The sequence below is a fragment of the Hesperophylax consimilis genome, chromosome 18 (genome assembly GCF_061612785.1).
Source record: "Hesperophylax consimilis isolate HC1 chromosome 18, BYU_Hcon_1.0, whole genome shotgun sequence".
Classification (NCBI taxonomy): domain Eukaryota; kingdom Metazoa; phylum Arthropoda; class Insecta; order Trichoptera; family Limnephilidae; genus Hesperophylax; species Hesperophylax consimilis.
This window is the reverse complement of record NC_142853.1, coordinates 17951138-17964676: the sequence shown is the minus strand read 5'-3', so window position 1 is coordinate 17964676 and position 13539 is coordinate 17951138. Positions and strand designations below refer to the sequence as shown.

The window sequence follows — 13539 nt, the reverse complement described above, 5'->3', positions numbered from 1 at the left end:
ATAGAATGAACAGTTGCTAAGCATTTTGTTAAACAGCTTTGAAAAGGATGCAACGAATGAAACCGGAAAAAGCTATTTTTTATTATTTTAGTAGCATCATATGACCATCCATTTTTTGCACTTGTTTGTGTTTTTTTTCATGTTAATATTTTACGACCCTACTAAAGCGACTGCAATTTTTTTAATATAAAGTAGGAGGCATACTGCGTGCGTTCCCAAGAGGAGTAACTGACGAAATTGAACCGTACGTACGCAACACTCAACAGTTGAAACACAAATTTAGTAGTCCGTAGGGGGTTCATCACGATAACTTATTATTATAGCAACAAAAGCAGTGTTTCTACAATGTTTTAATCATAGAATAAAGAATGATACTGACTTTGGGGCGTGTTTCGTGATCTAAATAAAAGCCCAGTTTGGGCCTATATTTCTATACAAAACTGTGTTTAACGTGATTACGAATTTCAAATTTGATGGCGATACACAATTTAAGGCGATAATAAAATCACGAGAGATAGAGCGCGTGCTAAATGGTCTAAAACTAAAAGGTACTAAGTCTGTGGCACATTTATTTCCATTCAAATTAGTATTGAAGGCGCTTCTAAATTTTTCCTTTCATCAAGACAGTTTATTATTATAGAATCAGTTGTAGTGCATGTATCGCAGTTCTTTAGTTTATATTCGGGACATTATTTTATTTTGTCTAACTTTATTTTAATTAATTTTATTTTAGTTATTTTAATATTTAATTAATAATTAATTTTAACTTACATACAATTAATTTTTCTTTCGTTTATTGTGGTTCTTTGGGGATGCTATGTAGAGGGTTTTTTTGAAAAGGAGGGAATAGGGTAATAGGGTTAGGTGAGAACCTGGAGGTAAATGTGTCCAGGAGTGACGGATGTTTGAATTCATCCCTCCCACTGCAGTGCAAGGTGATGGGTCAAAAGAGTCCTGATGGAAAGGTGAAAAGATTTCCCTCAACCAAGTTATCTTCAGTTTCTCCAAGACCTAGACAATCCTCATCCCATGAACCTGGACACCCCTGCTAAGTCACCAAACGTAGCGAACCAGTAAGGGTGACCTATGTCAGATGTATTGCTGGTTATTCATACCCGCCACCCAAATTGAAAATCTATTCGATATTTTATTACTTCAGAAATCATGGCAGTGTTTATAAAGGTTGTTGCAGTTTTCTCCAGAGGATACAGTGATAGTGATTTAAAGTAGGTGCATGACAGATTATTACTGAAAAAAGCTTGCGCGGATGCCTCTCTGTCATGTCAGCCTGCTTCCTCAGTCACCCTAATCAATAACAGCCTATGCTGTATTATTCATATAAAAAGTCATATTTTCAAATGTGCTTGTACGCTCGATGAGACAGCTGTCGCGTGGTGGGGAGAATATACAAATACTACAGCATCATTTAACATTCAAAATATGTACATAACTCCTGCAAGGTAGAACATAATTACAACGCTCATTTTGTGTTCAAACCTCTCTAAATCACATGCAAAATAATTGATATACAAATTTTCCCCAAAATCGGGCGCCTTGGAACAACAAGGTCTGACATTGGCCATAATTCCTTTTTTGCTACAAAATGATTTTTTTAATTCATTATAATTTTTATACATTTTTTTTCACAGGTAAGTTTTTTTTTGTTACAATTGTACTATTTATTTATTACAAAAGTATATAGTAAAATATACTTTTTTGGTATAATAAACCGTCTCAGGTTGAGCCGGTTCCGTAATAATATTTAAATTCATACAAAATGGCACATGGAACCTTGATGTTCTAACGGAACGCAAAGTCAAATTAAAATGTTATTTTTTTTTTTAATATCACGTGAAATATTTTTCACAATATTTAGTAAATAAATATATTACGTTGTGATCAAAAAAGTCTTATATGACTCTTAACTGCTCCCAGCGGTCTGGGGTATGTTGTGAAGCTGAAAGAAGTGGAGAAGAAAAGGAGATGGAAAAGAGGAAGATAGGGAATTACCTGTTTATTCAGATCTAGTCACCAAACACGCCAAATCGATGAATTGTGGTCTTATACCAGGGCGTTACTTGGAGTATCTATAAATCAAATAAAATTTACATGCGCACGTCAGGATTTGAACTCGCAACTTGCAACCTCCGGCTTGTTAATCGAGAGCCTTAACTCAAGCACGGAGGCCGTCAGTATATATGATTATTATAATTTAGCATATTACATAATTTAGAAATATAATACCATACGCAAACTCGATTATTAAAATACAAAAACTAATGAAAGTTTCATGAATTAGACTTAACAAGTAATAAATCTGCCAAAATGTCTCATTTCCATTGTAATTGTGGGTTAACGAACCACTTAAAATAATTATTTCTTTACATAGATTTGAACAACATCCAAGTATTATGTAGAATAGAGCTGAAATCCGTAAGTCAGATGAATGAGAAATCACAATAACGACAGAAATAATTTCCTTCCATACACCGCCCTGTCATACAAACCCTCCCGTACAACCCGACTCCAAACTTGTGTGCGGAGTTTCATATAATTAATGGCAAGGTAAGGACTTAAAGCTGAAAGCAGTAAAGTAAAAATATCATGGAGAATTTCGCAACTTTTACTTCGACTTTTAAAAAGGCCAAAGAATTTGGTTATGCTTATAAATAGTAAAAACCTTTTCAGTAAGAATGTTTATACTATAATTTTATAAAATATATTATGATAAAACTATGCTAACAGACCGAACGATTAATCATAATAGACCCGATATAGATTTACATGACAAAATTTAAAAAAATAACTTATATTATTGATGTCGCTATTCCAAATTCCTGTAATGTTAAAAAAAATCTGTTAGTGAAAAAATAAGAAAATACATAGATTTAGGAAATGAGGTAAAAAGAATTTGGCATTCTCAGATTACAAAAATATTAACATTTGTTATTTCGGCTGCTGGCATTATACCTAGCTCTCTTATATAAAATTTAGGCGTATTAGGTCTATCAAAGAATTTATATATAAAAATGCAAAAATCTGTCATATAATATATATGTAGGATTACGAAAGATTTTTAAAATATTTATATTAAGGGATCAGTAGGATTTATAGGTCCAGTTAGGAGTTCTACCGAGCCGAACCCTCTAATATGAAAACATCTGGAGTCGGTGAATTATTGTCCCATTTGATCTCTGGTGAGTCGACGTATTGTTGATCTTGTATTTGGTTGAATGGTTTAGTTTTTCCTGTGGGGAAGATTTAACCCGGACATAAAGACGGAAGAAGTAGTTTTGTGAACTGAGCACCTCAAGTCCAAAGAAGTACGTTTCTAATTTTATCTTGTTTAATTAATCAAAACCAAAACAAACCTTAAATTAAAAATCCAATGAAACTTCACCATCTCTTTAATATTCAAAAAATGCCAATAATAAAGTCAAAATAAAAACGGCGATTTCACATTTGAAAAAAGAATCTATGTTGAACTGCAAACGGAGAAAACAAATAAATTTCGTCTGTCTGTAAACGGACGGGTTAAAAGTTTTAAGTTAAAACAGGACTACGGTCAGTCAATAATTAAATAAAGATCACTAAGGGCATGTTGTTTAACAGAATTTACAAAATTCATCAAAGCTATTTTTCAAGTTCTACAAAATGGAGGCTATAGTTCCACTCTCTTCAGATGGGAATCTTCTGCGATATCATAAAACAATAGTTAGCCAATTATTATTAGATCCAGGCATTCTATTTTTGGATACAACAATATCCGTTTTCCTTTTTCAATGTTAAAAAAATGATTTGAAAATATTATTTTTTTAATATGTAATATCCTCATGTTTTTTCGCTAGTACCTACATACCCAAATTCAGCAGTCGCTAATGTGAATCCACCCTAATGCTCTACGCACACCCTCACACATTTATCTAGGGGCACTTTATCATAAGGTGTCCAAAGTCCGGCGCGACTGACATTTTAGTGGGCCCGTAAATAAATACCATAGAATTTACGTTATTTATTATGTGTGTAGGTGGGTATGTTATAACGCAGGTAGATAACATAGCGGGATATTGCCATTTTGGTGTGGAAACTGGTTAAACAATAATTTTAAATGCCTCTACATAATTTTTCTATTTATAATTTTGTAGTTTAATTTTTTTAATATGTTAAAATAACAATGAAATAACTTTTTTGTTTTTTTTTTTATATTTACTCGGCACAGAAAGCCTGTGTAGAGGAAAATTTTTCCCTCCGGAGCCATCTAATCTTTGGGGACGTAGTATGAAACAATTTTAGGTAGGAGTGGAAGTTCAGGGAAGGAAAAGGGCATGAGAGGTGGGTAAAAATTCGGGGGTCAGTGTGTCAAGAGGTGACGAACCATTTCTCCCACAGCGGTGCAAGGTGATGAGTCCTGAAAATCCTACTGATAATGTAAAAAGTTCTCCCGATCCAGCCCGCCACGCAGCTATGCCCGGAAAAGCCTCTCCCACACCTCATTAACCCGAGCACTCCTGCAAAGTTAACAAACGCAGCGAACCACTTGGGATGATCCAATAGATGGATGGCAGTGGTTTGGGTTATCCAATGAATAGTTTGCAAGGCGGTGGTTCCCGCACCCGCCTCCCAAAATTAAGCGTATAATTGAGTTACACGGGTACGTTTTCTTGAAAGTTTTATTGAACTAAAATATCACATACATAGTTTCGTTACTTGCCTCACTAGATTCGTCTATTCGGAGATTAAACTTATAAATTGAATAAGGCACGATGTAACAAATAATATACCTAAACCTAATATTTTAATATATATACATATATATTATTTTCTGAATCATAATTTAAAAAAAGAGAATTTCGACTTTATTAAGCATGCAACTACATTTGTACCATTTACTCTGGAGCTGTAAGTTGTCAATATAAACACAAACCAAAAAAAAAACACCATAAAAGTTTGTTCCTGTTTAAATAATAAAAAATATTTCGGAGAAACAGAATTCAAACTGAAACTGACAGAATGTCATATTGTTTACGCGAAGAGTCCTTACATTCTTCGAATTGCTTATTTCAATGAATGATAGATGATCTTCCCGCCCAATAAGAAGGTATTCAGAAGCACTTCAATATAATGTTTAAATAATAACTCGAATTAGGTGCATTACAAAACAAAGTCCTTCTAGGTATCCGAAATATTCCACTATTTAGAATAATCTTGCCTCAGGATTTGGGATTACCTATTTTGCAAAAATGATAATTTTAGATTTACTAGTGCGTTAAACAAATAACTTATCTGAACGGGAGAAATATAAATATGTAAAGCGATCGTTTCAATTATTGATTAATAATTTAATTATTATGTGAAATTTGTTCCTTATTGCTGTTCATAATTTTTTCTAGAAAAACCATTTTTTACTGTAAATCATTAATCAATTTGTGGGTTAATTGATTGTACCTGGAGAAGTCCAGTTTCAACTTGGCTGTTTTGCATTTCGTCTGTCTGTCAATTTGTTTGTAGGTTCTGTTCCGGTTAAAGATGGCGGTCGTTTTGATGATTCAGTAGAGATTATTTTTTTATTTGTGAAATTGTCGTGCTTATTTGAACTTTTTTATCAGCATTTTTGGTACCTACCTACCCACCTGAAGAAAGGTTAAAAATAGAATTGTCGTTAAGATAGTGCCGTTTCCTTGGACAAAAAATGAAGAATGTTTACAACTAAGCAGGTGGGTATTTAAGTATCTATTCAAAAATCTTATGATTTGGAGAAATTTCGATTTTGATTTACTAAAATAAGAGAAAATTAGTAACGTACGTTTTTTACTACATTTACTTGCGCATGCTGGGATTTGAACCCAGATAGATTCTTACCCCTCGACCACGGAGGCCGTCAAAATATATGCATTTTGTAAAGGAATGATTTTATTTTCAATTTAGAAGGCGGGTTTGGGCACAGCCGCCCGGGAATCATTTATAGGATAGCTAAAACATCTGCCATAGGTCACCGCAAGTGGTTTTCTACGATTGGTGATTTCTCAGGGATGCTGGGGCTCATCGGGTGAGGTGTGTTCAGGATTCGATCTGAGAGGCTAGTTTGGGGAGACCCTTTGACTCCTCTAACTGGTCTCTCGACCGATCGCCTAGTGCTGCTGTGGGAGGGATATATTCATAAATCCGTCACTGATCCTTAGATTCTTACCGAAACCCTGATATCCTTTACCTTCCTAGAACTTCCTCTCCTTCCTTTCATTGAAAAAGACCTTCCTCACAGCATCCCAAAGGATGACATGAATGCCCTGAGGGATATGTAAAAAGATATAATTACCTGTCGATTGAGATGGCTACTAGGTTGAAGATGCTGGACGTGGAGCAGATGACATCCATGGCTATGTAGAAGTCGCACACGAACGGTGGAAGCGCCCACGTCCCATTGAACTGCAAGGAAAAATAACAGATTATTAGCATATTCAGACTATTTACTTTATATACAGTGGTTGTTATTGTAGTTTTTACATTCCATCAAGTTAAGTTAAGAGTCCGTAAAATATCTAAGTATTGAATACACAGACAAATATGATGTTGAATAAACAAATAGAGTAAATTGTAAGTAATATAGGAACAATCGTTAACTGATTTAACATGAAGTAAGTTACTAGTATTTACATTGTAGAAGGAAGCTTGCTGGAAGTTGCGGAAACAAGTTAATTCATTAAAGAACTTTTGCTGTAAACCAATCTTTTAGAAATAGTTTTCTGACTAAACGTTGTTGGTTTTATTTTTTCTCAATTTTTTTACATGACCCTAGAAAAATCGGGTTTTTAGTCGTCTAAAGAAATGCGATCGGTTACATTACAAGGAACGTCCCATTTTTGTATTAATTTTAAGAAAGGGACTCTTAGATGGTTTGGGCATGTAGAGCGAATGAGCGAAGAAATGAGTGTAGGAGGATATAGGATGCGAATGTGAATCGTAGCAGAAGTCGGGGACGCCCGAGGAAGACATGGCTCGATCAAGTGAATCAGATACTCGAGTCGGGCCACGTCAAGAGAGAATAATAGAAGAGTACGTATGAATGTAAGTGAGGCAAGAAGTTTGGCGGACCTTCCTCTCTGCCTACCCTTGCGGGGAAACAGCGTGGTTAGTTAGTTATAATTTTACCAATCTCGGTAGTCAGGTAACGTTGCTAGTTAAGATCGGCACATGGGCAATAGGAATAAGTAGTTCAAAGGAACTAATTACGTTACAGGAAGAGAGATGGATAATTGAATGAAACCATTTCCCCTCTTAAAGCAATAGTATTTGATCCACGAGAGGTTTTTTCCGACCTTAGCAGATTCGCAACCGTTCTGAGTAATCAACACGGAAAACTTTGTGCTTCTAATTTAATTGAATTTTTGGAACACGTGGAGATGACTAAATTAAAGACGTGACGTAATTATCTTTTTGAATTACTTTCAGATTTTTTTACATTGGAACCATACCATCTAATGTTATCATTGGGGATGATGTGTGAAAAGGATTTTTAGGGAAAGGAAAGAGAGAATGTTTCGGGAAGGAAAAAGGCATGAGGGATGGGTAGGAATCTGAGGGTCATTGTGTCCAGGAGTGACGGATAAATGAATCCATCCCAGTGCAAGGCGATGGGTCGAGAGTGTCGGCTGAAGGAATCAAAAGGTATCTTTTAACCAGCCTCTCCCGATCCGACCCGCCACGCATTAAGAGGGGAAAAGAATCCCGCATTTATTGGTTATCCCACAAATGATCAATGTAAGTAAATAAATATATAAGTACCAATATCCGCCTACCAAATGTAAATTTTGTAAAAATGTATTTCAATAGTAGTTAGGTAAATGTTTTTTTAGGTATTTATTAGGAATCTTCCTTTTTTGTTACAAGTAGAGGTACCTGTTGACATCCTCACTGGGATCTCTCGCGCTGAGGACTTTATTTAGATTTTAAAATGTAATAAATTGAATAAAATAAAGTTACTGAAAGAATTATAAATATAGTAGGTAGTGTGTTTTAGTTCGGTTGAGTAGTTTCAATCTGTTTTTGATGGCAGTATGTTTTCTATTTCTGATGGCCCTATCTTTTGTCAAGTTTTTCATTTGACTTTTGAATGTTATAGCGTTTTTGTAATTTTTGAGTGAGAGTGGAATTTTGTTGCAGAGTTTAGTACCTTGGTATAAGCTTTTTTTGTCCAGATATTGTATTCGTAGTGGCTTGCTGGAAATGTTATGGTCCTGAGATCTGGTGTTTATTATATGCGTATTAGTTGTTATTTCTTGGGTTTTGTATTCATGAATGTAAAGAAGTATCTTTTTAAAATAAAATTGCGTAATTGTCGTAATTTTAAGATTGAATCTTTAATATGATCCCAGAAAAGATTCTAATGCGGTATGTGTTTGAAGACACCGGAGCAACCAAGAAATACGTTTAATTCCTTGTAAACCATTCCGTTATTTGAGCAAGTCTTCTAGCATAGATACATGCATATCTAAGCAGTAGAGAAAAAAAACCAACGAATCCAAATCAGCTGGTACCAACACTTTATGAAGGACAAGACAATTCTTCACGAATAACTGTGCTGGCTAACATAAATAGATACTTTTAGTATCGCCCAGGTAAAAGACCATTATTTAGAATCAAAATATTGCATGAAATAGCAAGATATTTTCCAATCATCCTTTTTCCCATATTCTTCCTTCCACTCACTTTAGCTTCACAATATCCGGTAAGAATGCCAGAGTCCAACCGGCTTGGGCAGTTGAGACCCTTGGGCGGAATTTAAATTTAAAAAATAATATGGCTTAATTAATACGAATACTAGACGATGACAAAGCCATATTGAGCTCTCACAATACCATCACTTTTGGTTTTAAATTATAATTAGTGAGAAAAAAATCATCGTTAAGAAGACAGAGCAGCAATATTTTTTACACTTCTTTGGGCTTCGCCCAGTTTAAGTGATACTAACAACAGTTAACCTATAATAACCCAACCTAACCTAACCTATCATTTTATTATACATATAAGTGCATGTCATAAGTACACGTACATTTTATTATACATATAAGTGCATGTCATAAGTACACGTACATTTTACTATACATATAAGTACATGTCAGATTAGAGATTTGCTGGCTAATTTTACAACCATTGAAGCGTTTCTAGCTTCCGATTGTGTTTCATATTTTTTTTATTGAGTTGGCAATGCCTACACTTCCTACAAACAAACTTCATATCAGTGTTCTGTAAAAATGGTGCGAAATTATTATTTAATTAAATAATATTAAATATTTTTATTTAAAAAAAATGTAATTGCAAAGAGTTTTTGTTTATTGTCAGTTTTTTTATAAATGCGTATTAAAACGGTTGTTTTGTAGTTTTAATAGATGAAATTGTACATATTTGTTATGGATTATTTCAAATTAAATTATTCGCTAATATGCCGCCAGAGGTGCGCTCTGTCGGCCAATAGGGAAACTACTCCAGCGGCCGGTAAAGGAGGGTTTGACATTTTCAAGGAACCCTAGAATGCGTGATATTTGACTCTCAAATGGGCTTCAAAGCTGGATGCTCTACTGATACGGCCATATATAGCATGAAACAAACAATAGAATACTATAAAGCCAGAAAAACAACGGTGTACGCATGCTTCCTAGACTTAAGCAAAGCCTTTGACAGGGTTTGTCATAATGCGTTGTAGAAAAAACTGACCAAACGACAAGTCCCATTACAAATTATTAATATACTGAGAACATGGTACAACCAACAGGAAAACTTTGTCAGATGGAATGATAGCCTATCAGAAGCAGCCAAATTAAAGTGCGGCGTTAGACAAGGAGGCTCAATGTCCCCAGTGCTTTTCAACGTGTATATGGATGAACTTAGTAAAACACTAAATACAACAAGAATCGGATGCCATATAGCCGAGGTATGTATGAACAATATTAGCTATGCAGATGACATGGTCATACTAGCTCATAGCCATAGCCATAGCCACATACGTCTCGGCGGGGCCAACCTGAAAATATGCAGCGAAATCAAATATTTGGGGCATGTCATCACCGATGACCTAAATGATAAAAAAGACATAGAACGTCAAAGAAGAATACTGAGTGTGCAAGCTAACATGCTTGCCAGAAGATTCAACAAATGCAGTCCTCCGGTGAAGAAGCAACTTTTCCAAACATATTGTATGAGCTTCTACACTAGCGAGCTATGGACGACATATACACAAGGCGTCATGAACACACTCCGAGTACAGTACAACCACGCATACAGAGCCCTATTTGGCCTCCCCTGGCGATGCAGCGCCTCACAGATGTTTACCAAAGGAAGGGTGCATGGGTTCGCTGCTCTAATGCGCCACAGAATAGCCGGGACGAGTCAGCGCTACCAGAGATCGGACAACACTCTTGTCCAGGCCGTTGCCCAGTGGCAGGGAGCGCCTCTACACCAGAGATGGAGAATTTCACTCAAGCCACCATAGAGTCCTAATGTGCTCATCAATGTATTCATTTTTTATTATTTTTATTTATTTCTTTATTGATTTTCTTTTTATGTATGTATTAACTTAAATGTAAACTTTTATGGCAGGCAGAGCATTGCACACACCGCTCTGTCCAGCTGAAATAAACATTATTATTATTATTATATTATTTGCGTGAAGGATTTATGCGGAATTTACCCGAAACATACTATTTGAATTCGATTTGAATCCGTCCAGACGCTAGAGTAATAATACTATCAGATTTTTGTTTAATCTTCCACAGAGATTTATCGATTTTATTATATATATGTATATTTATATATATATACAGAGTGTATCGGCACGTACCCGACAAACTTTAACCAGCTATTCCTTAGCATATTTGGAGTAAAAAATCTTATGTTTGAAAGTTTGTCGGGTTAGTGCCGATACACCCTGTATATATAAAAATATTTTTTTATTGAATTTACAAAATCACAGTTTAGTCATAAATTACACGTGTCGCTGAATTAACTATTGCTGAATATATTTAAAGAATTTATTATGTCTCAGGAAGAATAAACTTATTTTTTTTACTGTTGAGTTATTAAAATAAAAGTTCAATTGAGTTCCTTCCTTTTGAAATACTGGAAAAAATAATAAATTAAGTGTCAATAAGTTTTCGAAGTAATCTAAAAGTTTTGTGCCATAAACTTGAAATTTATTCACGAAAAGAACAAATAAAGCAGGGCAAATTGACAGATATTCATTTGATTAAAAGAAAGTTAGAAAAAGTCAAATAAAAGTCGAACAAACTTTAAAAAATAAATGGCCCTTTCTCAGCCGTTTTATGCCTTTCCTGTTTTACATTTTACATTAACCTTACCTGAATTATATAAAAACAGGGCTGACAGAACTAAATTTGGAAAACGAACAATGAGAGTAAATATTATTGTTTTACAGATTTGACGAAGTCAACATATTTTGTCAAAAGGTAATGAATGGTTCTCTCCTTTTTACAATTTCAATGTAAACTTACATAAATTACTGATTCAAATCAATAGAATATATGCTATAATATGATTTTTAATGCTTTCATTTAATGGGAGATAAATAATAATTATTATTCGGTTTTTGAAAACACTTGAAACAATTTTATAAATAAAATGAAGTTCTACCAAAGTTAGAAATATTAAAATTATTGATAAAAAATATTAATTCCGCATCGAAATGGTACATCAAACGAAGGTAAATTAAAAATGGGTTTTTTTAACAATTTATCAAATTTCAAGTCTTATTCAAGTTCTGGATTATATGCTACTTGCATGACAAAACTGAAATAAAACAGAACTTGAAAAAATCTTTCACAGAACTTGAAAAATAACTTTGAAATTTGAAAAATTCTTCTAATTTTTCTGAAAGAACCCGTTTTCAGTGCATACATTTTAGTATGTATTTTGTCTTTGGTATTATGATTATATTATTTTAACCCTTTAATATAATATAATCATATTTTTACATGGTCGTCTCCTAAAATGAAATTATTTTTTTTTAGTAAATGTATCAAGTTACTTAAAACTTACTGAGAACACAAATTTTTGAATTTTTTGAAAATTCCGAATAATTTATAAGCCTCACAATGCTTATAAATTGACACGGTGGTACTGCAGCACTACCATTCGAAGAATTGTACTAAATTGTATCTCGTGTGACGTCACGTATTACGTTGTATTCGTTTTACCCAAGTTCACTTTGAAAGTTATAACTTCGTCATTTTTGGAGATAACGAAAAAATAATTTTACCATCGTTATTAACTTTTTAAATATAATACATGTTTGTTTAAAAATATAAATATTTCATTCCAAATATATATCGTGGCATTTCTTTAAACAGAGATTAAACATGAATTTTAATAAATACTGGTGATAACGTAGCCAATATAATTAAAATGTTTTCTTCAGTGTTTGTTTTCATACAACGTAAAATATCCACAAAATCCTGATGCTTAACCTGTATATTATTATGCGTCGTTGAAATCCTTCTTGGCAGCCCTGAATGTTTAATGTTTCCCTAAACTGAGCCTCGTCATCAGCACATTAACATTTTCTTGCCAAATTATTCGGCCATAATAATTTTTATAGTTGAATTCATGGAAAGTTTCAGTATTTTAATCATGAAATTTACCCAGAATTTTTTTAATAAAATAATTTTGTTTTATGTGAAGGATTCGCTGTAAAACAAGTTTTCTTTTAGGTAATCAAAATTTATTAAACAGTTAACGGAATTGCTCATTTCATATTATATTATCAAATTTTTGTTTGTGGAGCACAACATAAAAACATAAACCGAATATTTATGTCGCAGATAAACTCTTTTTGAAGTAAAATTTTACCCCGCCATATGACTAATAATGCAATTAATATTTTATGTTACTCAATGTAAAGACATACGTATATTATCTGTTTTTACGCTAACCTTTTTACGATATATTTAAAAATACGATACTATAAGGCTGCCATTAACAGGAGGAAAAACCGCAAAACGAACCACGAATAACGGGAAAGGAACGAAGCAACAACAAATGACGCGAACGTTGTCCGAAACATTGGCTAAAAAAGGACAAAACGTATAATAATAAAACCAAAAAAAATCACAGAGCAAATAAAAAATTTAAATCTAATATTTATTTTAAATGTGTATTTTATTAAAACTGTCTAAGTAGTTTTAATATAATTGGAAATAGAATAGAAAATCTGATTTTGTGTAATTACTTTGGTACATAATTATTAACTCGATTGTGGCCCAATTATGTTGGTAAAAAATTGTTTTAAACTTTTTTTAAATTCAATAATTTTCGCTCAAAATAAAGCTAACAAAATGCTTCATCTCCTCACAACTTTGAACTATTGTTTGAAACGTTCTGTTCTTATTTCTAATTTCAATGTACCGTTTCCTTAATTACGGTTTCCCCTTGCCCGTTCTTTGCTCTGTACAATTTCAAGTACCAATAACTATGTCGAGTGCACATAGTTTTTCTCTACCTGTGCATGTGTTCTACCTACGTATTTTATTGTCC

The 13539-nt window shown here is 33.6% G+C and overlaps 1 protein-coding gene across 1 annotated transcript in view; it reads right to left on the bottom strand.

Annotated features, from left to right (window-relative positions):
* Dop2R (dopamine D2-like receptor) overlaps nt 1–13539 on the bottom strand; it is a 153555-nt gene that overhangs the window by 129256 nt on the left and 10760 nt on the right. The window contains exon 2 of the mRNA XM_089642218.1: nt 6314–6423. Within this exon, the coding sequence (XP_089498344.1) occupies nt 6314–6423 (110 nt within the window). The remainder of the gene's footprint in view (nt 1–6313; nt 6424–13539) is intronic.